Source organism: Calonectris borealis, chromosome Z (genome assembly GCF_964195595.1).
Source record: "Calonectris borealis chromosome Z, bCalBor7.hap1.2, whole genome shotgun sequence".
NCBI lineage: Eukaryota > Metazoa > Chordata > Aves > Procellariiformes > Procellariidae > Calonectris > Calonectris borealis.
In genome coordinates this window covers 40530731-40554782 of record NC_134352.1, presented here as the reverse complement: position 1 = coordinate 40554782, position 24052 = coordinate 40530731, and the positions used below count along the sequence as shown (strand labels likewise).

The 24052-nt window shown below is 37.7% G+C and overlaps 1 protein-coding gene across 1 annotated transcript in view; it reads left to right on the top strand.

Moving 5' to 3' along the window:
* Positions 1-15301, top strand: part of LRRC2 (leucine rich repeat containing 2) — a 70844-nt gene extending 55543 nt beyond the window's left edge. The window contains exons 6-9 of the mRNA XM_075136301.1: positions 7376-7521; positions 9706-9861; positions 11688-11824; positions 13299-15301. Of these exons, the coding sequence (XP_074992402.1) occupies positions 7376-7521; positions 9706-9861; positions 11688-11824; positions 13299-13348 (489 nt within the window). The 3' untranslated portion in view covers positions 13349-15301. The remainder of the gene's footprint in view (positions 1-7375; positions 7522-9705; positions 9862-11687; positions 11825-13298) is intronic.
* The last annotated feature ends 8751 nt before the right edge of the window (positions 15302-24052 follow it).

Here is a 24052-nt window from a genome sequence, read left to right as displayed (position 1 = left end):
CTAAGTAAAGATAAGTTGCTTGGACACAATCTGAGGGGGACTGGGTAGCAAACCACTTGTTCGGAAGCTCCTTATTTTGGTATAGGACATAGAAGAAAAAGTGTGAAATATATCTGAGCTTATACTGTTTCAGTACCATGAAACCTAATTCAACACAATTTATATTCTGAGTAACTATGCTGGGACAGGTCAGATGACTGATTTTATTAGACATCTTTTCCTTGTTGTTTAAGAGACACAGGACAAAAGTTAGCAATCCAAGGAGTATTATGGACCAAGCCTTCAGTTGTATTTGTACCTATCTCTTCCTGAGGTACTCTGAGTTGATGGAAGAGATCCTGATGTAATTTCAACCTAGAAGCTTGCCTGAAATATAGGACCCTCTGGCTACACTGGGGACCTGGCCACATATTTTCTATGCAGGCAATTTTTTTTGTTTTTTTAAAGAGACAATTTCAACAAATGCTTCATTAGTGTATAAGGGAAAAAAAAAAACCGAAAAGAAACTTTAAAGAATTTCCAGTAAAAAGGAGATGAGGTTTGTATGCTTGCTATGTTCTCATCCGTGGGGCAGTACCAAAGGTCACATGACTGGGTGCTATTACTGGAGGGTTGCAATGTGTCCAGTGCCTGCATCAGGTCTCTGTAAATTCCACGTCAGGGGAATTCTTCCTGTAAAATGAGTCTTGAAAGCCCAGCTTCATTACAAGATTTCATAAGTAAGTATATATATATATATATATAAAAAAGTAAGTATATTAATAAGTATATTTTTATTAGCAGATGTTTAATAAGAACAATAATAATTTAATACCTTAAATTACTTGGACACAGCCTGGATGGAGTAGTGCAAAATAGCAATGAAGCACTAAAACCTGCAAGAAGTCATAGGTTCATGCTCTTAATTGCACCAACAAGTTCACAGAAAGTAGCAAGGTGTCTATTTGTGCAAAAAACTCACCCATTACCCCTACAACATATGTGCCATTCCTCAGCTTTCTTGTCCAGGTCAGGAAAAGATCTTTCCCATATCTGAGTCTTTTACTAATATTAGCTATATTTCCAATTTTTACATGTTTGTATCAAAGCAAGACATAAAACCTCCTAGAAATATTGTTATAATATAGAAATAAAAGTATCCTTTGGGAAGAGATGAACTCAAAATTTTTTCCTGTAAGGTTTGTCACTACCTCAAAGAAAGTATATAAAAAACCCCCGCATGTATCTAACAGCACTATGAAAAAGGAAAGAAGACGAAGAGAAAATTTTCTATAATGCTGGCAAGGCACAAAGCTGTGAACTGCCGTGTTCAATTGTTGACAGTGTTATCAATTGTAAGTTTGTGTACTATCAGTGTCATGCACGTGTAGTCAGTGGCATTAAAAGAAAAAAAATTTGATGATAGACATTTTGCAACAGTTTGCTCAATTAGATAAGGTCTAATTCCAGACCAGTTATGTCACAGGGTGCAAAACAGGCTTATCTCCATTGTGACTTTCCTGAATTTGGGGATTTTCTTTATGAAACTCCTGCCTCAAGAAGAGATAAATCCAGTACCTAATTGCAGGGTTCTCCTGCTTGGTAGCCAATTAGTGGTATTTGACAAACTGCTCTGGTGCCCAGCACCACAACAGGTGAGAATCTTGTGCATTTTAGTGAAATTACTCTCTGCCAAGGCAAAAAGAAGTTCTGCCATTTCTGCTTGTAATGCAAAAAAACATGGAGATGCTTATTCCAGCTATCATAGGAGGCAGCTCACAGATCATAAACCTTCTGACCGCTGCTGTTGAAGTCAGAATGTCTTTTTCCTCTTAATATTCTGTCTTTCACTTATATTTATAAGCAACCTGATTTCTGGCTGACATTCCATGAAAGTCTTGTTTCCAAGTTTATCAGGCTGTATCTGTTCAATCTGGTATAGAAAGCTGTTGTCATTGCCCAGCACCAATATACATAAGGTGAAATGATTTTATCATCAATCATCAAAATGGTGCTAATCTAATACGTTAGAGCCATAGGACCACATTCTTAATTTTGCTTGAATATTTTTCTTCCATAATTTTTTTATTATTTTTTTTTTGCTTTTGTCAATATTATGCCATTACTTTGTTCTCTTCTACTGATACTCTCTCTTCAAATATCCTTGATATCTTTTTCCTTTCAAGTGAATGGTTACTATTTTATCAATGTAAAACAAAACCATCAATAAGTGTGTTATAATTCTTCATTTTTGCTGTCATCTTTGTTTATAATATCTTTTTTGAGTTGCTACAGAATAAAATTTCCTTCTCTTTTGGGTGTTTTCCCCTTGCCCCACTTTGGCAAATAGTGACATTCTGGGTTTCAGTATGAGCTCAAACGAACATACTCAGGTTTTAAAATCAGAATACTAACTTCACAGGCTACAGTATTGTCATGGCAAAACAGAATTTTTATATAGGTTTAAATCATAATTAAGATGGCACCATTTGAATAGTATCTCTTCAATTGCTGTTGCATCTTGGAGCAGAAACGAGAAAAGTTTTTGGCTTTGTCTCTATTCTGTTGTGAAAGTGAGCAATTTTGGTCATCTCTTTTTGAAGGAACAGAATATATCTTAAAAGGGTGTTTTGATGTATTCAAAGGACTCTTTCTATCCAAACATTCTAGAGAGGCCAGTTAATGCCTGTATGCCTGTATTGACATTGCTGCTCTTCCTCTTCTAATGTTTTCAATTAAAATGTATGAAGAGTGTACACACAAAGTGAGCTACTGGATCCATTTAAGCTGATGAGAAACCTGTAACTGACTTTTGGTAGAGCCTAGTTTTCCCTTTTAATATGTGTCCTTATGTCCTTAATTTACAAGTTTTGGAGATTTGAAAATGAGATGACTTTATGATGGCAAAGTGCAATAATATATGCAGACTGCGTGTAGCTGCAGCAGCAATACTATGAAAATTTGTTGTAACTAATCAACATAAATTTGTTTTTTGAGACAGCAGACTTGTTTTGGCTTCAGCCCAGAAAGTCATTGATTGGGTACTTAATTTCATGCACGTGACTCACCTATTGGCTTGGAACAACTCCTATACTTAAATTTAAACACACGATCCACATTCACAGGGATTTTAACTGTGTGAAGATAGTCCTGCTCTTATTGTTATGTGGTTCTCCAATCACCTGTGAATGATCAATACCTGATATTTTGGTGAATATTGCATATGCAGCCAGATTTCTCATTCTTTGCAAACGTGATGAAAGGTTTGTGTATACAAAAAACTGCTCTAATAAAAAGCAAAGTTTCTATGAACTTTTTATGCTTAGATCATCATAGCTATAATTACTCTATTAGACTTTAAACATTAGGTGTTTGAATGATAGTAATGCTCCAAAGACGAAAGGGGATAATGTTAAACTTGCAAGTAAACAGTTTGGCATCAGAATAACAGCAGCTGTTCGTGGATTAACTCTGCCAAAGATTTAGGATTTTAGCATTGCAAGATCAGAATAATGCCATTTGGGTGAAGACTTGCTTCCACACGCATTTCTTGGATTTAGCTTATCATGTTACCACCAAATGAAGTGCTGTTTGAAGTCATGCATTTTTATGCTTCAGAGGATTTTGTCACAAAATACGTGAACGAGTACCCTGTTACTAAAGGGTGGGGTTGACTATTGAATGCCTTTGCATTTAAGAGTCCAGTTTGGAAGTCTGGTGGACTGGGCTATAAATATATCAGTATATCTTCATGAAAGATATCTTCTGCCTCTAAAGATGGTTGTACCCTGTTTCTTTAATTGGTGCTTTTCTCCAGGAATGTCAGTGAGATTATAGAGAGGTTACATTTACAACTCTGTGAAAGAAAAGCTGGGGATTTGGTTTAAATGCATGAGGTGTAAGTGGGTAACTGTGAAGCTTTCATCTAGGGTGCTCCTTTGTCATATATACTGTACTGTTTTCAGCAAGCTAATAAGATGCTGAGTGCCAATCTATGTGTTTTGGGAGACAACATATTTGATAACCTGATCCTACTGAAGTGGTACAAATTTTCTTTTTATTCATTGAGTCTGAAATTTCTGGGCAAAATCATGTTCGTAATGCATTGATAGACATTCCATAATCTTTTGTATGTCTTGTCATACATTGACTTTGATGGGGTGCTGTTTCTGTCACAGAATGTTTACATATAATCAAAATATACAGTATTTTTGTGGTAAGGTTTGACATGACTTTACACCGTTTCATTTGTTGGTGCTAAATAGTAGGCAACTCATGATAACTTGCATACAACCTCATCAGTAAATCCCTTTCATGGCAAAAAGCAGAACAGAAATAAACACACACTCATTAATCAAATAACTTGTTCAGCCCAGGACATGGTGTTCTTTTCTTTCTTTCTTTTAACTGTCAGAGGTAAAGAGAAGCAGTGGAGTTCTACAACGTTATCTGGATTATTTCTATGAACAAAATTATTATGATAAGCAAAATGGGGCAGTTTGTCAAAAAAAAATGACAACAGTGATTAAACATAAGGACCACAATAAGTGAGTCCAGGTAGCTAGAGTATCAAATAAAGTCATTTTTTAAAATGGAACTTGCATAAAGCCTATACACTGACTGATTCAAAGTCACATAATAGAGGAAAATAGCAAAAATCAACATCAAGCAAAAATAAATTATAATGTAAAAATGATAAGGGAGCCATGCTTGTTTGAAAATGAAATGTTATAAAAGGTGCAAAAATCCATCAGTCCTTCAAGAAGAAATAAAATACACAGGGTTTTCTTTAGAAATATAATACATAGCTGTCATAATTTCCAATGCATCATATATCATAGGTGTTTGTTGGTAACATATCAGAGACAGATTAAATAAAAACTCCATTAGGTTTCAACACACTATAGAAAATGGACAGGTTTTGTTAAAAATTACCCTAAAAGAACAAGTACTGAGGGCTTGCAGCTTACACAATATAATCATGGCTCCATATATTCTGTGACATGCTGAACCAAACTTTATATCTAGAGAGTCCATGGCCTTATATTTTGCTGGTACATTTTTATGGGAGTACAAACTCCTGAAAAATGTAGGTTTTCATCTAATCAAGTATTAAAACAATCTGTTTTCAATACAATATGAAAAATGACAGAAACAACTCTTTATTAAAAAAAAATACTGCTATATAATGTTACTTTTAATATTTAACACCATAGAGCACTTTAAAACATATAAAAACTAGTTACTGTTGTTGAAAAAATATCATTTTACCATCCAGTGTTAATGTCACCAAGTTTTTTCAGCATGACAGGTGACTGCATATGAAAGCAAAGTGTTTAGGAATTTGGGTGAACAGTGATGTCAGTTTATTTTAAAACAATCTGTTGCTTGGTGTATAAAGACACTGGCTTTTCTTCATTAGGGATAGTTTGAGAACATTTTGGGTGGCATTTAAGCCTGTGGGACATTGTTTTAATTCTTTGCCTGCTAAATTCCTTTTGGGGAGAGTTTGTTGAAAGAAATGTATCAGCAGTTTTAGCAAATTGTTCTGAGTGCAGAGAAACTTGAAATATTTGCTTGGGATTTGGAATTTTGGACAGTAATTTGAAACCACAAAGTAAATGCAGTGTAAAGATGGTGCCAACTATTTTCTCTGTTCTCTCATTGCTACAATCTAGAAGCTTTCCTTTTTCAAAGAGAGATTCTGTTTTGTTGGAAAAAAGATTCAGTATCTGAAAAATTTACAGTACAGGAATGAGTGTTCATTGCTAGTAGTCAGTCCTCAAAATGACAAAATGGTTTGGAAATGAGAAGTGTCAGAATAAAATGTGTGCTTTCCTGTTCTGAATCAGGAGTGAGACATTTCCATGGCAATACCTCACCAAGGCTGTTTTAATGCAGTGGTGGGCAGATTTCAAAATTATGTTTTTGACTTGAGAAACTCTGAACCTTTATTATGTTTTCAAAAGGTAAACTTAATTGTGTAGTTACTTGTAATACGATAATTTAAGTAAATCTCCCTGAAAAGATTTCCAAATTTTAAGGTCTGGCAGCAATATGAGGTTATATCTAGAAAAAACAAAACAAAAACCCAATCAAACACAAAACCCACACCCTACAAACAAAAAAAAACACACCGCCAAATATCCCAAACCAAACTGGCTCTGACAGAGCACCAAGCTATGAATGTGAGCATTTCAAATGGCAAGAGTCAAATTAAGATGAAAGTCTGGCAGAATTGCAATAAGAAGAAGTTTGGCAATAAAATATAACAAAAGAGAAGTTGATTCTTATGAAATAATAATAAAAAAAATCCTTCTCAAAAATTCAGAATGTATCTTATTACTTTCTAATTTTTTCATAATTTATGGTGTTGCTTACATTTTGCTCATTTTGGAAGTGGAAAATATATTTGGTTTGGGGTTTTTGGTTCCTAATTATTTTCTACATTTTCAGAAACCTTCAGGCAAAGACCAATGACTTTTTTTTGCTACTTTCTTTTCTGTATCAGGATCTATAGAGCTAGATTGTGATGGTGACATATGATCAGAAGCTCAGAGACATAATTTCCATTCTAAAGTATTTTTTCTGTTTAACATTTATACTCCTTTGGCATTCACTTTAGCTAGCTGCATGGTTTTATGAACACTGGTAGTGTGAATAATTGATTCAGTACACAGAGAGTTTTATTTAACACATTTATTTCTTTAACAGGTATATTTTACATTTGTAGTTAACCTTCATCACGCTAAAGGTTTATTACTTAAAAATGTAACTCCTTTGAAAAGTATTCAAATAAAAAGCTCTAGTGCACCTTATTATATATTTAGTGTGCAGTATGGAAGATGTATTTTTAGAGAGATTTGAAAAATATTAGACCAAATTTTCTGTTGTATTAAATTAACAGTTTCATTTTCTAAGGGTCTCCTAGCAATATACTCTGAGTGCATAATAGAGATAACAAAGGAAATCTATGGATTTTTGATGTGAGTTATAAAATCTCTGATTTTGAGAATGGTAACCTAGCATCTATTAATTATCAAAACTGTGTTTTGTCACTTCAGAGCTTAGTTCATAGGTAACCTAGGAAGGAACTAAGCCATTGTCTGGTTCTAGCCTTGGTGTTGTCTGAAACTATAGGTTTTTTTAGAATGAAGATTTCATTCAATACCATGATGGTGTTAGAAAGGTGATGAACACTTTGGGAGGTAGTTATTTCTGAAATCCTTTTTCCTACAAAATGATGAATAAGAGATAAGGCTGGCAAAAAGTTGAGTAAAAAAATCATGCAATTTTATTTTTCTAAGTGCTTTAAGAGGAATAAGAATGTTTGATGAATGAAATGTCTTCTTGTATTTGCAAAACGTAACTAAAATAAAACATCGCTTCTTTCTAGCTAAGTAACCTGAAACAAGTCACAGTTGTGGATGTGTCAGCAAACAAGTTCCATTCTATTCCAATCTGTGTACTCCGGATGTCTAATTTGCTGTGGCTGGATATTAGCAGCAACAACTTGAAAGATCTCCCAGAAGACATAGACAGGTAGTTTATGTTTTAATTCATTGACAGGCTTGTGAACTATGAAGCAAATCTAGAAAGTAACAAGCTTCCAAGGGACACCATTAATGAAAAATCACGTGAAAAATCACATTTAGAAATGCATCGGATAGTTTTGCCTGTAAGCTTTACCATTGTTATTGATGAACTAGGTCAGAGAACCGAAACTACATTTTCTAGCTCATTGATGGCAGATTGCACAGTCAGTGCCTCTACTCTTCAGTTAACTAATTACATTTTCTGCTGCATTCATGATAATTTGTCATTATATCCAGGCATTATTATTTGGGAAGTTCATGGGACATACTCTGCCCCAGTTCCAGCAAAGGGGACTCACCGTATGGAGTTGACAGCAGTATCTCTCTGGAGGGTAGACAGGGTGGAGGGAAAGATGAACTAAAGCATATTTAAGTTACTGAAAGAACCTGATAAATTTTGGCAGTAGAGCAGAAAAATATTGTTAAGATTAAAAAAAACACTGACAATCCTCCCCTCCTACTCTGAAGTATATCTGCATGTGCACACATATACTCACTCTCAATTTAGAGATCCACTAGAACTAGTTTTAAAAAAATCATGCTGATCACTTTAATAGGACTTACTAGCCTGAGAAAGCACTTTTTCTTATCCCTGGGTCTATTTATTCACTCTGGACTCCTGTTGTAACTTGGTTTACAAAACTTTACATAGACATAAGTAAACGAAAACACATATTAACTAAAGTTTATGAAAAAAAATATGGATTGTTTATTGATCTGGGAATAGAGATTCCTGCGGCAGAAGAAACTTCACAGAAAAGTTGTTCAACCTTAACTTTTGCAAGACCTTTTTTGCCGGGCAAAAAGAGTTTTCTGGGACATTGTGTAATCACAGATTTCTCTGGCAGCAGGGCTGAAGTCTTAATTTGTATTAGTAATTCACAGACTCTAGCCACAATAGCATAAACATCTCATTTTTTTCCAGGGGATCTGAGCAGAGATTTGATTAACTTCAAAGGGCTTCTAAGAGGATATTTTTATTTTATGGAAGGATACCCCCTCAACTTAAGGGTCATTTTTTCCCTGTAACCTATGTATATTTTTCTATCTCTAAAATATTGCTTTTCTGCATTTCATCTTCTCCATTTCATACTGAGTTGCCAGACTCAATACTAAAACATCATAATCAGACACCACAAAATAAGGTTTTCTTTGACTTTGGGTTTTGAATTTTGAGATCTCTTGGGCTCATGTGCATTCTGAAGACTACAAAATGTCAGGATATGCCTCCCCTCCCCAGTAAACTGATACTCTTTTCAGACTCATGATTTCAATGCCTGCAGTGTCGAAGAACCTCAATGAACTACCATAAAGTCTGTGATTAAAAAAGATGAGCTGGCAGTAAACTGAAGTCTTACTTAATATCTCTCTCCCTGAATTCAAACAAACCATATGGGCCTGATAAGCAATAGCCTGCAAGAGTGTTTTAGGAATGGACCCTTCTGGTCAAATGAGACAAACTTGTTTCATCAGTTTGTTATGCTTTTCGTCTTCTGTCTGCTCCAAGGAATAAATGCTCAGCCACAAATAACTATTGCATTAGGAAAAGCCAGGGGAAATAAAACAAAAGAAGCCCAATGCCTTCCTCCACAAAACATTGTCATTAAATTGATTTCAGTGGGACAACTTGCAAGAGCCGTATGACCAGGAGCTGGTCTTTCTCTTGCTCCCCACAGTACTAATTACTAGTGAAAAACAATAGATGGGAATATACTGCCTAGCACGGATGTATCTAGTTCATAGACACCAGCACATGGGCAAAGCTGTGAGCTCGTGACCCATATTTTTCATTAGTTCCAGGATACACATGGTGAGGCTTTATATCATATTCTGTCAACCTCTTATGTATGAAAGCACAGTAATTTTTGTAACTTTTTATCTTGGGCATGCTTCTAAGTACTTGTCAGAGGTGTGCTATTAACATCCATAAAGTAGAACCATGACTGGAAATTTCCATTAAAGTTGATGACAATTTGTGCAAAGTGTGGTATGAATAATTTTTGAGAAGCCAAAGATGGTGCATGTAATTGTTCTTCTTTTACACAAGATTAAGTCTGTATTGCTATTTTGGATAGATGCTCCTGTCTGAAATAAATATTTTAAGTTATCTTTGTCTTTTATATTTTTATAGGTTAGATCAACTGCAGACACTTCTCCTACAGAAAAACAAGTTGACTTATCTTCCACGAGCTCTGGTCAATATGCCAAAGCTCAGTTTGCTAGTTGTCAGTGGTGATGACCTGGTTGAGATACCCACAGCCGTCTGTGAGTCAACCACAGGTTTGAAGTAAGTAGAAGTAAAAGAGAAAGGAATATGTTCTTAAGAAGATAAGGTAGATGCACCCAGAAGAAATACTTTCACAAGCATCAGTTTCCACCAGTTTCTGGTAGTCAAATTCTGGCCCAATTTATATCAGAGCCCTTAAGGAGGCACTAGAGAGATTGGAAATTGCAGAGGAGCTGCAGCTTTCAGATTTTCATCTGCCAGTTCCCCACATTGTGCATCTGTATGCCTACAGTGCTATTCCTGTATAGGCTTGGTCATAGTAGCTCTAACCCTGGCGTCGCAAAGCCATGCCCCAGAGTGCGACCAGTAGTCTGGCAGTTGATAAGCTCAGTCAAAAGTATGTTGCTGGGAGTGGGAGACATGGCTAGTTAAAAGGCTAAATAGTGTCACATGAGTTTAGCAGTTCATATATTCTTTGTTGTGAAAGAGCCTATTATTGCTGCATGCAGGATAAGACTAAAAGGCCTTTAGTCTGCAGCTATAATGATCTTGTATTTCTGCAGGCCATGTTCAGGTCTTTGATTATGCAACCATTTGAGACTCTATACTGGGTCTGGCTGGGATGGAGTTAACTTTCCCCATAGCAGCCCTTAAGCCCCGCAGTGCTAGGCGTTGTATTTGTAGCTAGAATGGTGCTGATAACACACCAAGGTTTTTGACTACTGTTGAGCAGTGCTCCCACAGCATCAAGACTGTCTCTCCAACCCTCCCCCACAAAGGCCAGTAGGCTGAGGATGAGCAAGAGGTTGGGAGGGGACATAGCTGGGACAGCTGACTTAAACTGACCAAAGAGGTATATTCCATACCATATGACATGCTCAGCAATAAAAGCTAAGAGAAAAGAGAAGGGTCATTTGTTATTAAGGTGTTTGTCTTCCAAAGCAACTTCTACACACATACTGAGTCCCTGCTTCCCAGGAAGTGGCTGGATGTCTCCTGTTGATGAGAAGCAGAGAATAATTTTTTTTGCTTTGCTTTGCTTCGGCGCGTGGCTTTTGCTTTTCTTCATTAAGCTGTGTTTATCGCAACCTATGAGTTTTTCATCTTCTCCCTCTGTCCTGCTGAGGAGGGGGAGTGAGAGACCTGCTTGGTGGACTCCTGGCCAGCCAAGGTCAACTGACCACAGACTCACAGCAATTCATGAGGTTTTAAAAAGCCATATGATTTGTTGGAACATTTGTTCTTTTGAAAGTAATAATTTTATTGATTTTTTTTTCCTTCTTGGAGTGATAGTATCACCAGGGATTTTCAGAATGCTGTGCACTTAATTTGCACATTATATAAGTTGTTTATGTAACCATCTAGTTTTTCACCTGCAATGTGTAGTTTTAGGAAATTTGCAAATACAACATAAAGCACGTCCAGTCATGCATTGAAAAAGAGAAGTAACATAACAACAACCAAAAAATGAAGATACATATTGTCAGTTAAGTGATACTGGCAAAATTCCAGATTGCTAGGCAATGTTGTTAAGATGGAGTTCATACTGCTCGTTAACAGATGTGAAATTACAGTGCAGTCTGTCAGAAGTTCCATAATAAAGAAATATATCTGTTATTGCAAGGAATGATTATGTAGATAGGTGAAAAGAAAGAGATAAATCTGATCATTTTTATATGGAAAGTGGAGTATAGAGAAGGTGCCATTTGAAATCTATATTTTTTCTAATAATAGGTGGATCCTAACAATGCCGTAATGCAAAAATTTAACAAATGTTCTTTACGTTTCTCCTTCTGGCTGTAGTAGCAACTTTTAAAATGTCTTTCATGTTGGCCAGTGATGTTCAGAAGCCTGTTGCGTATATTCTTGTGTTAATCTCTCTCTAGATTCATAAGCCTCAAGAACAGCCCAGTTGAAACCATTGTATGTGAAGATACTGAAGCAATTATAGAAAGTGAACGTGAACGGGAGCAGTTTGAGAAAGAGTTTATGAAAACATACATTGAAGACCTAAAGGAAAGGGGTATGTGTTAACTTGCAGTAAACGTCCTGCTATCTTGGATATAAATGCAGGCATACATTGGGAACATTAATTTTTAAGAGTACAAGAAATATACCTTTAAACTGTAATTGTCTGTTATGGTATTAAATAAGATTATAAAAGTGAAAATGTTGAATGTGTTTTGTTAAAAGTTTGGGCCCTAACTAAAAGACTTCATATTGAACAAATGTATACAAAATTAATGGTGTGTTTGTACATGCATTAACCTTAATTCAATTACAATGTATGCAATGATTATTCTCATTCTCCAGATTTACTTACCTCTTTTGGGATTAGCATTAGTGGTTTTGAATTCCTGCAGAAGTGCTTCTCCCCCTCAAAGGAAACACAGTACATGTATGAAATGCTCTTTGCATTGATAGAACATTCTTTAACAATGTATCTGTATCAATGTACTAATTGTTTAACCACTGCAAAATTATTGTAGTAAAATCACTGCTTTTGTCTTTATTGGACAGCACCTGAAAGTTTACATATTACTTTAGCTTGCTGTTCTGCCTAAAATTTACCGTTATTAAGTAACTGTCAATCTCTCGAGACTTGTTTAGTAAAACGTGTTAGGAAACAAAGGGAAAATTTCCTGTGAGCCAAAGTACCCTATAGGCTCTGTTTAAATCTTTTTGAGAGTTTGTGTGTAGAAATGAATTTTTGTGGAATGAATCTTATGGTATCTTTTCATTCCTTGCATTTCATGTAAGTGGTCTATATAGTGGTCCTACAAGACCTGATAAAAGAGAAATGTAAAGAAAGGCCACAGGATGTGGCTGCAGAATACTTTTCATGTTCTGATACTGGACTTTCGTTCCTTAATGTCCATAAGCTGCACACTCGAGTATTCAAGCCGTCTACTTCCAAAGTGGAGTCTGCTATAAAAGTGCCAGATTCTGATAATGGTAGCAACAGTGGTTAAAATGCAGAGAAGGAATGGAGGAAAAACTGAGATCATAATTTGGCTTCAGAGAAACTCATGAAATATGTAGTAATGGAGTTGTATTTACATACTTGTGAAATGTGGAGTCTAAGATAATGGCTGCCAGACTGCCTGAAACTTGCGTTTGGCCTTGTCAAGCATAGGTCAGCTTTATACTCCTTTGGGACAAAGCGGCTCAGGGATACACTTTTCTGCCTTCCTAGACAAATCTTATCTCCATGCTTTTTGTGATGAGGTTGAATCATGAAACCCTTTTGTATTTCCTGCTTCTGAACTCTTGTGCTATAGATTATGCCAATACTTGTTTTTGAAAAGCAAACTGGAGAAGGAATAGCTTCTGTATAATACGAGCCAGCAGAATTTCTGAAAGATAGCACAAAGATCACTTATAAAGCACCTTTGAAATAAAACCAAACTTACCTGTTTCTAGGTAAGGGCTCCATTTATTTGTGCTGGATTACGTAGCTGAAGTCTGAGATGTATTTCTTCTTTCTCTTTTCACAGATTCTACTCCTTCCTACACTACGAAAGTATTACTCAGTCTTCAGCTCTGAAGATCAAAAATCTCTAAATCATTAGCGAATATCAGAATAACTCTATTTTTATCCGCCTGAATAGAAAACACTAGAAACCACAGATGGCCAGAAGCACTTCAAAATCATCATGAACTTTTTTATTTGTTAATGTAGTTGCTCCCAGTAACTACAGATAAAACAAAGAGCAGTAGAGCCTTCATAAGATGCTATTTCACCGTTTAAATCAACATATTTATTTTCAAGTTCACAGCCACAGCTACTAATTTACATATAGACCTGCTGAAAGTAAATATTCACTGTAATAAAGGATACGCAGGCATAGAAGCCCTCAGGATGAAGACATTGTACGTTGTGGAACATAAATTATCATCTTAAAAAGAGATTTTATTTCATAAGAGGGGAAGGATTAATTTAGAGAATGAACGTGATCGGTTGTATTCTTAAGACCAAATAACACATTTAGTTCTTTACAACATTTAAAGTGCAAACACGTACAGAGTTGTTTGCATTTACTTTCTGTTCTTCAAGGAAATTGTCCTCCTCAGGATTTTCAGTTTAGATAAATTTCAACAACTTTATATACAGAAACTGTGACAATTCTGTTGCCTTTTTCAAGCATATTATAAGATTTTACCTTGAATTTTTTGCAAATTCAAGTACCAACATGACTGAAACTTCTGTGCTAAACAGTCTTGTAATATAGCAATGTATTAAATAAGATTTTAAGGACTAAACAGCATGAACAAATACTATCAGTAAAATGATGATAAAGGTCTTCTACTAATGGTTTCAAATTACAGGATTTTGTGGACATTTATTGGAATTTTCCAAGTTGTATAAGAATTAGTTTGCTGGATAAAAAGTTATGTTGCTTGCTATTTAATAATCTGTTTATATATAATTATGTAAGTGTATATACCGTAGAGTTTAGAAATCTAGTTTTACATATATTTTTTGTTTAATAAAACAAAACTTTTTAATCTAAAAAGACTTGAGACTTTGAGAATTTAGACTCAAATTAGACTCAAATTAGAGAATTTAAATAGTCTAAACCTGTGAGTTCAGTTAGGGGAAATGATATTTATATCTTGCTTTTTTATTATAGATGAGCTATGTCCAGTTTTGTGCAGTAGAGTGCCACTTAAGTCAGTCATACTTAAAAAGCAAAGCAACAAAGGATGTGCTCCTCAAGATTTCCATACCAAAAGTACTACTTTTGCTGTTTTCTTTCCTTTTTAACTTTTTAGCATTCATTCCTTTGAAAGTAGAGAATTTATAAATACTATGTGGTTATGTATTCCGGTCACAAATCCCTGCAGTTATATGACTATTCAAAATAAAACCTTCTCGAGTTAATCTTTAGGTGTTAATGCCGATTTTAAACACATCCTGGAACAAAAAGAAAGCTTCAAAAAACTTTGAGAAAACTTGACATTGATCTAAAACAGAATAATGGAAGACATAAATTTTTTTTTTTATTATGAAGATATTGAAATATGATAAAATAGTGGCAATCGAAGTGGCTTATAGCAATCAGGCTATTTGAAACTATCCTACCAAACTTTCTTTTGGTGAAATTATAAATTGGTTTGATTAGGTATTAATATTGACGTAGTAAACTTCTATAAGACATCTGATTTGGCATTGCTTGAAATTCTATTTCTAGAGTTTTATTGTAGTCTAATATAATCCACTGAAAATCATAGGAATGGAAATCACAACTGCTGTGTTCATAGAATGGAGATGTCCATTATGGAAGTTGTAACTTTAAGAAAAATTAGGAGTGCAAACATAATTAACAAAACAAAAGTTCCCAGTGCAAATTCTAGTGTCAGAATTGTTGCATATATAAACAGAAGGTACTTGAATAGAGAAGTTGTATTAGTACTTATTTAACATTGCTGCTAATCTTACTTGAAAGATTTCTGCTGTTCACAGGTAAGAGTGATGCAGATAAACTGGGGAACATTCAGAAGAAAACGAATAGCATAAATAGAAAACATGCATTTTTAAGTTCATTGAACAAGTCCATTTGCTTGTCAATGTTTATCAATGAAAAATCACGGTCTAGAAACAAGATTTTTTACTGCAGCAGAGAAACATAAGGCAGAAGACTAAAACTTGAATTCACAGATTTGAACGAGAAACAAAAGGCCTCTTTTGCAGTAAGAGTAACCATGGGACAACTCACAAAACTGAGAAATTCTCAGTCATTAGCAATCTTTAAGTTCAAGTTAACATTTTCCTTAAAAAATTGCTGTAACAATTAAGCCATGGAAAATGCAAGGTCAATGCCATACAGGGGATCAAACTAGTGTTCCCCAACTTGACTTTGGACCTCTGTGAATCTGATTTTCATAGAATCACAGAGTGATTTCGGTTAGAAGGGACCTTCAAAGGTCATCTAGTCCAACCCCTCTGCCACAGGCAGGGACATCTTTCATTAGATCAGGTTTTTCAAAGCCCTGTCCAACCTAACCTTGAATACTTCCTATGATGGCACATCCACAGCTTCTCTAGAAAACCTGTTCCAGTGTCTCACCACCTTCATTGTAAAGAATTTTTTCTTTAGATCCAATCTAAATCTACCTTATTTCAGTTCAAAACTGTTACCTCTTGTCCTGTCAATACAGGCCGTGGTAAAAAATCTTTCTCCACCTTTCTTATAAGCCTCCTTTACACATTGCAAAGCTGCAATATGGTCTCCCTGCAGCTTTCTTTTCTCCAGGCTGAACAACCCCAACTTTCTCAGCCTTTCTTCATAGGAGAGGTGTTCCAACCCTCTGACCCTTTTCGGGGCCCTCCTCTGGACCTGCTCTAACAGGTCCATGTCTGTTGTGTGCTGGGGACCCCAGAATTGGATGCAGTACTCCAGGTGGGGTGTCATGAAAGCAGAGTAGAGGGGGAGAATCACTTCCCTCGATCTGCTGGCCATGCTCCTTTTGATGCAGGATACAATTGGCTTTCTGGACTGCAAGTGCATATTGCTGGCTCATGTCCAATTTTTCATCCACCAGTATCCCCAAGTACTTTCCTGCAGGGCTGAGAGCTTTTATTCCCAGCTCTTGTAGCACATTGCTTCCTAAAATCTTATCCACAGAAAGAAAGGATTATTTTTGTCACAGAATTTGTCAAGTACCTCTGTTTAAGGGGAAGATGGTGTACCTGTACAACTGTCTCCATTAGACCTAAGACATCCAGTGGGTAATGTCAGCTATAACTGAAAGTCCTAATTTCAGCATAACTGCATCTGAGTTCTACTTCTATGTCCTGTACAGCAAAAATACTGTGAGAACATACTTACGACATGCTGTTACATATACTTTTATTAGTGTCATCCATTGCAGTACAAAATCTGTGTGTCAAAAGACCCTGATTTTGAATTTAGTCTAATTTTATTGGTTTTCTACCCAACTTGGTTTACTAGTAATTTTACTTTAAACTATTATCTTTCACTAAAAAACAATACTTCGAGAGAAAAGAATTGTTATTGGCGTGTTGCGTGCTTTCTTTTTCAATTTTTGAAAGTGAGTAATTTTATGAATGAAAGGAATTGTGTGTACTAATGGCAATTTATGTTATTTTCAAGCTTCTGATGTAAGATATTTAGATACCTAAAAAAAGCAATGTGTTTTTTCTTCTGAACTGCAAAATCAACATGCATGTGCTGCGTACAGCATTTTTATTGGCTATGACTGTCTTCCCAAAACTCAACACTTTCCTGCTGCTTCGCAAGTAGCCGCTATTCAAAACCAGCAAGACTGGGAGCAATTGAAATATGTGTTATAGAATACTCACCGGCTCAATGTGCAAAAGTAAATCAGATAATTACTTTTCATTGTGTTTTTTTTCCTTGTTCTGCATTGTTTTGGCCTTGTTTTTAAGGATAACAAAGTATAAGCTAGGAAGATAGACTTATAATGAAAGCAAATATCTTGAAATTTAATTAATGAGTACCTAGGAATAACATAGTCTTGCATCAGATTTTGTTTTAAAATTTACAGTTAATACTGGACAATATATTCTTTTTTTTCCCCTTGAACATTTACACACCATCGGAACTGTTTTACTGTGTTTATTTTCTGCAAAGGAAGCACCAAGCAAAATGATAAACAGGGAATGCTCTTGATGATGTGACTTGATTTCAGTAGCCGCTAGGTCCTGTCTGTGGAGAATTTCTACAGAAATTAGCTCCTGCTTCATAGAGGGTGGGAGCAGATTGGGGAGTAGGGTTTTTTTTTCTGGTTTTGGTGCCTCATTTGAACTAGTCCTAATAAATAGAAGAACTGTAACTCAGCATAACTCTGGTTATGATCCTCTTGGATAACCCTTCTATATGTTGAGCAGTTCAGGAACAGTGTCCTCTCTCTTTAATAGCTAAATCTGCCACTTGGGCTGATTCCAGCTGTGACTATATTCTATCCTACAGCTGGCTCTCTTCTTTACTTCACTGGTCCACTGACAGCTATGGGTGTTGCTTAGTGTAAATAGGGGATCTGCATGGTGTTTTCATTACGTGCCGACTGGCATTAACATGAAAGGATCATTACTATCTCTTTCCTCTCCCTGGAACTTTCTGTTTTCTTGTTGCCAACTTCAACATAACTACTTGAGGTACACAAAATCTTAGTGAAGAGCCATTTCATATCTAAAAAGCAATTACATCTTAAACATATTGCTTCTGCTATGTTCAGAGCTGCTATTTTCCACTAATGCTTCCAGCCTTTTCCTAAAATCAACAATGACATTTACAAAGTAATTAAATTAGTTGTCAAAACATGGTGAATAGATCTGTAAGGAAGGATATCAGTTTAGAGAACTAAAAATCAGTTTTAAGCTATACAAGAGCAATGTTTGATTCCAGATTTACATACAAAATATTACATTTTCTTTTTCATTTGTTACATAGGTCCAGACAAGTTGAGGCTGAGTCAGCCTTTGGCCCTGTGTATTATATAATGACATAAAATAATATGTTTAGAAAAAACAATGTGTTATACTGTAGGACTTTAAGCTGATAAATACATGTGGTGCTCCTCTGAGCTACTGAAGCTGCTGTCTGTGGCTGGGACATGTCAGATTTTTTGAGTGTTTTGCACAGATGAACACCTCAACGTATTTCTTTCAGACTTCCTACAGGTTTATGAATGGCAGGAAAGGTTATTCAATGTTTCATTCTTATTCTGTGTTTCCTGGTTTAAAAACTGCAATGATATGTCACTTGTGGTATCTGTATAACTTCCTGTCAAGATAAATATTTCAAAAGGAGTTGATCCCGAGTTTGTTATGGTACTGCCCTGGCCCCAGGGAAGTAGAGCAGGTCAGCTGTCTGCTCTGAGAGTATTCAGAGAAAGTGAGTTTAGTGGTTAGACATTGGCAACTGCAGGAACCATGAGTGGCAACACTTGATACAACCAGGTAGCTAAAGAAATTTGAGTTTTTCATTTTTAAAAATATAAATTTGGTTTTGTTTTTACATTTTAAAAAGGTCCATATCACCAGGGTTCCTTTCTCTACAGCTATGGGAGCTGTATGTCAAAGCACATGTTGGCATTTTAAGGTAGCACATGATTTCAGGAAGGAAGGATTAAAGAAAGCAGTAGTATTTTAGTTGCAGTAAAGTGACCATTGGCAATATTGTGATATGGCTGAAAATGACTAGGATATATCTGCTTTTTGCTATAAGTAGGCTTTACATATGTTGGAAGGTCTTGCTATAGGAAAGCTTCTGTCCAGTAGATTCTGTAGTTCCTTTTCCTCTTACTAGTGTAAGGTTATACTACATTAAGCCAAACTACCTGGAGCTTTCAGGCTCAGGGTAAATAGGGAAAGATTTCAGGACTCTGTTTCACCTGTCTTTTCCTTTCCAACTCTTTCTTTTTCTTTCACTCCCTTATTTATCTAACAATTAAAAAATCAGATGTTCATATTAGAAATATCTCCTACAAATAAAAAAAAAAAATTGGCATGTAATTTTCAAGAGCTTGTTGGTTACCTGGTACTTACAATCAGCTGCTAAACTGGGTTGTCCCTGATTCAGTTGCATAATTAGCATTTGGCACATGCTATATGTATAACAGGTGTTGGCAGGCTGGTTAGAAGCTCTTAACAGAGAAACACTATATCCTGGCTGAGGAGATTCATTTATATCCCTTTTCTCTTCTGCCTGTCTGTCACTTAATGCTCTAGGTATGGTACTAAATTAATACTCTGATACTTGCTACTTAACCATTCCTTGGTTTGTTAAAAACATGTTGCATGTTTCATCTCAGGGCACATCACAAGCTAGCAGGAAGGCTCCTGCTCCACCTGAAGCCTTGCAGCTGTGGGACAGGTTTGCTGCCCCCAAAGCTAAGAAGGAGACGGGTGTGCTTTCAAGTGAAGCAACCAAGATAACTAACTCTGAAAGACACAGGATAACCTGGAGGAAGTGGCAAGTGATAGCGGTGGGCAGCTTTCTGAGGGGACTGAGGTACTCACCTGCCAACTTGACCTGTTGTCCAAAGAATTTTGCTGCTTCCTAGGGGTGTGGATCCAGGATGTTGTGGAGAAACTGCTAAAGCTTGTCCCACTCTCCATTACCCCCTGTTGCTCTCCCATGTGGGCATGAGTGATACTAGCAGGGGCAACCTCAAGAGTATCAAAAGTAACTACAGAGCTCTGGGGGTGATAGGGTTATGAGACCCAGGTAGTGCATCTCTTAATCCTGCTGGTGAGGGGAAAGGGTTGACTGCATGTTAACAATTGGTTGCAGATCTGGTGTTGCTAGCTGCCTTTGGTTTCTATGACCATGGGACCCTGTTTGAAGATCAGCATCTGCTTGGGAGAGATGGGGTACACCTAATTAAGTGGGGCAAAGGTATCTTTGCCAGCAGGGTGGTTGGCCTGGTAAAAAGAGCTTTAAACTGGGAATGATGGGAGAGGGAGATAGTTACCAGCAGCCCTGTGAAGGATTGATGGACAACGTTGACATACAAAGGACTGGAGAGATGTGAGTGGAAGGGAAAAAAACCCACAAGACAGGGCTCAAGCATTTGCATATAAGCAAGGAAGTGCCTATGAGACACCATTATGGGGAAATGTCCCAGACCATTTCTGGGAAATCAGCATGCCTTTTTGAAGTGCCTGCATACTAATGCACACAGCATAGGGAATAAACATGAGGAATTAGAGATCTGTGTGCAGTCGCAGGGCTGTGGTCTTGTTGGGACCACAGGGATGTGGCGGGATGGCTTGTGTGACTAGGGTGCTGCAATGGAAGGATTCAGACTCTTTAGGAAGGACAGACTGGAAAAATGCCCCATACATGAGAGAATAGCTGGAATGCGTGAAGATCTCCCTGGGGATGGATGAGGAGCCAAGAGAGAGTTTATGGATAAGGATTAACAAGTAGACCAGTATGGGTGACACTGTAGTGGGTGTCTGCTATACACCACCTGATCAGGAAGAACAGGTGGATGAAGACTTCCACAGACAGCTAGAAGCAGCCTTACCTTAACAGGTGCTGGTCCTTGTGGAGGACTTCAGCCACCCCAGTTTTTGCTGGATTGACAAGACATTAAGGCATAAGCAATCCAGGATTTTCCTGGAGAAAATAAATGAAAACTTTCTGATGGAAATCATAGAGGAGCCAGCTAGTAGAGGTGTTTTACTGGACCTCCTATTCACAAACAAGCAAGGGTTTGCTGGGGATGTGAAGGTTGAAGGCAGCCTAGGCTGCAGTGACTATGAGATGGTGGAGTTTGGGATCCTGAAAGGGGAGGGAGCAGAGTGAAAAGCAAGATCCCAAGCCTGGACTTCAGAAGAGCAGATTTTGGCCTCTTCAGGAATGTGCTTGAAAGCATCCCCTGGGATAAGGCCTTAGAAGAAATAAGGGGCCAAGAAAGTTAATTGATCTCCAAGGATCACCTCCTCTAAGCTCAAAAGCAGTTCATGCCAGTGAGCAAGAAGTCAAGTAAAAATGCCAGGAGGCCTGTGTGGATGAACAATGAGCTCCTGGCAACCCAAAGAGAAAACAGAAGTATACAGAAGGTGAAAGCAGGGGCAGGTAACCTGGAAGGAATAACAAGACACTGTCCAAGCATGTAGAAGAAAGCATGGCTAGGAAAGCCAAAGCCCATCTGGAGTTGAAACTGGCGGGGAATGTCAAGGGTAACAGGAAGGGCTTCTATAAATATGTAAATGGCAAAGGAAAGACCAGGGAATATGTAGGCCCACTGCGGAATGGGGTGGGGAGCTTTATACAGGACATGGAAAAGGCTGAGGTACTGAATGTCTTCTTTACCTCAGTCTTTACTAGCAAGACTGACCTTCAGGTATCCCAGATCCCAGAGACCAGGGGGAAATGCTGGCGTAAGGAAGATGCACCCTGGGTGGATGAGGATCAGGTGAGGGAATACTTCAGCAAACTGGACATACCTAAGTACATGAGCCCTGATGGGATGCACCCATGAGTGCTAAGGGAGCTGGCTGATGTGTTTGCAAGGCCACTCTCAATAATCTTTTATCAGCCATAATGACTGGGAGAAGTGCCTGAAGAATGACAGAAAGCAAATGTCACTTTAATCTTCAAGAAGAGCTAGAAGGAGGACACAGGGAACTATAGGTCAGTGAGCCCCACCTTGATCCCTGGAAAGGTGATGGAGCAGCTCATCCTGGAAACCATTTCTAGGCACATTAACTACAAGAATATCATCAGGACCTGTCAGCATGGCTTCACCAAGAGGAAGTCATGCTTGACCAACTTGATAAACTTCTGCATTGAAATGACTGGCCTGGTAGATGATGGAAGAGGGGTGGATATTGTCTACCTGGAATTCAAGAAAGTCTTTGACATTGCCTCCCATAAGATCCTCATAGACAAGCTGTTGACATATAGGCTGGATGAACAGACAGTGAGGCGGACTGAAAATTGACTGAATGGCCAGACCCAGAGGGTGCTAATCAGCGTCACAAAATCTAACTGTAGGCCACTAACAAGCGGTGTACCCCAGGGGTCAATACTGGGTCTATTCCTGTTTAACATCTTCATTAATGATCTATATGATGGGGCAAAGTGTACTGTCAGCAAGTTTGCTGATGACACAAAACTGTGAGGAGTGGCTGATACACTAGAGGGTTATGCTGCCATCCAGAGGGACCTCAATGGGCTGGAGAAACAGGCTGGATGTATGGGGTCACAGGAATCTCATAAAGTTCAGTGAAGTGTAAAGTTCTGCACCTGGGGAAGAACAACCCCATGTACCAGTACAGCCTGGGGGCTGCCAAACTGGAAAACAGCTTTGCAGAAGCTGCCCTGTGAGTACTGGTAGACAGCAAGTTGAACATGAGTCAGTGATGTGCCCTCGCCACAAGAAGGCAAGGGCTAATGGTATCCTGGGCTGCATTAAGAGTCATCTTGCCAGCAGGTCAAGGGAGGTGATACTTCCTCTCTCCTCGGCACTGGTGAGGTCACACCTGGAGTACTGTGTCCAGGTCTGGGCTGCCCATTACAAGAGAGATATGGATATGCTGGAAAGAGTTCAGTGAAGGGCCACTAAAATGATTAAAGAACTGGAGCATCTCTCCTGTGAAGAAAGGGTGAGAGAGCTGGGACTGTTCAGCCTGGAGAAGAAAAAGCTCAGGGAGATCTTATCAATGTGTATAAATACCTGAAGGGAGAGTGCAAAGACGACAGAGCCAGGCTTTTTTCAGTGATGGCCAGTGACAGGACAAGAGGCAGTGGGCACAAACTGAAACACAGGAGGTTCTTCTTGAACATCAGGTAACACTTTTTTGCTATAAGGGTAACTGAGCAGTGACATAGGTTGCCCAGACAGGTGGTAGATATTCAAAAGTTTTCTGGACATAGTCCAGGGCCATCTACTGTAGATGACCCTGCTTGAGCATGGGTATTGGTCCAGGTGACGCCTAGAAGTCCCTTCCATCTTCAACCATTCTGTGACCCTGGGACAGGAAGGTGTCCTGAAGACTGCTTTGCTTCATGTGGTTGATTCCAGCTGTAATGTCTCAGCACTACTGAAAGTTTGTTTGTATGGCCTAGGTGCAGGTTCAGTGCGGTAGATTTAATGGAAGAGTGTTATCTGCTGCATTGTCAACTCTGACACCCTGAGTATAAATCCTGACTGATAGTGCAGTAGTGTTCAGGAGAACCAGACTGAAATAATATCTTAAGTCATGAGTGAATACTGCCTGACATTCATCATTATTTGTGGATATTACAATCTACTTCAACAAACAGAGCAAATTGCTCTGTGCTAGAACTGCTTCCCTCTATATCTGCTGAAACCAGTATTGCTGTACTGTGCATCAGATCTTTGGATTAATACATGTGAGTATTGTAAGGAAATTCAGCAGAAGTTTTCAATGATGCTGTCATTTTGCACCGTTGTGGGATTGTTTCAGGCCTCTGTTTTGTACCCCCTGGTCCTGCATGGTGAGAAGGCCTGTATAGCCCTGGATTTCCTGTTAAAGCATGACCTCTGGACTACATCTTATTTGCTATTAGCCTAGACTGGTGGAAACTGCACAGTAAATAGCCAAATGTCCTGTATTTTACAGTACTCCCTTCTTCCTTGTTAGTACTACAGGGCTTTCTGGTAAAGGTAGTGAACAAGTGTCTAAGTGGACAACTGGTTTGGTGTGCTCAGATGCTACAGCTTTTCTTAGAGCTTGTTGCTTTTGGTGTTTAAAAAAAAAAAAAAAAAGCAGCCTCTTGGCTGT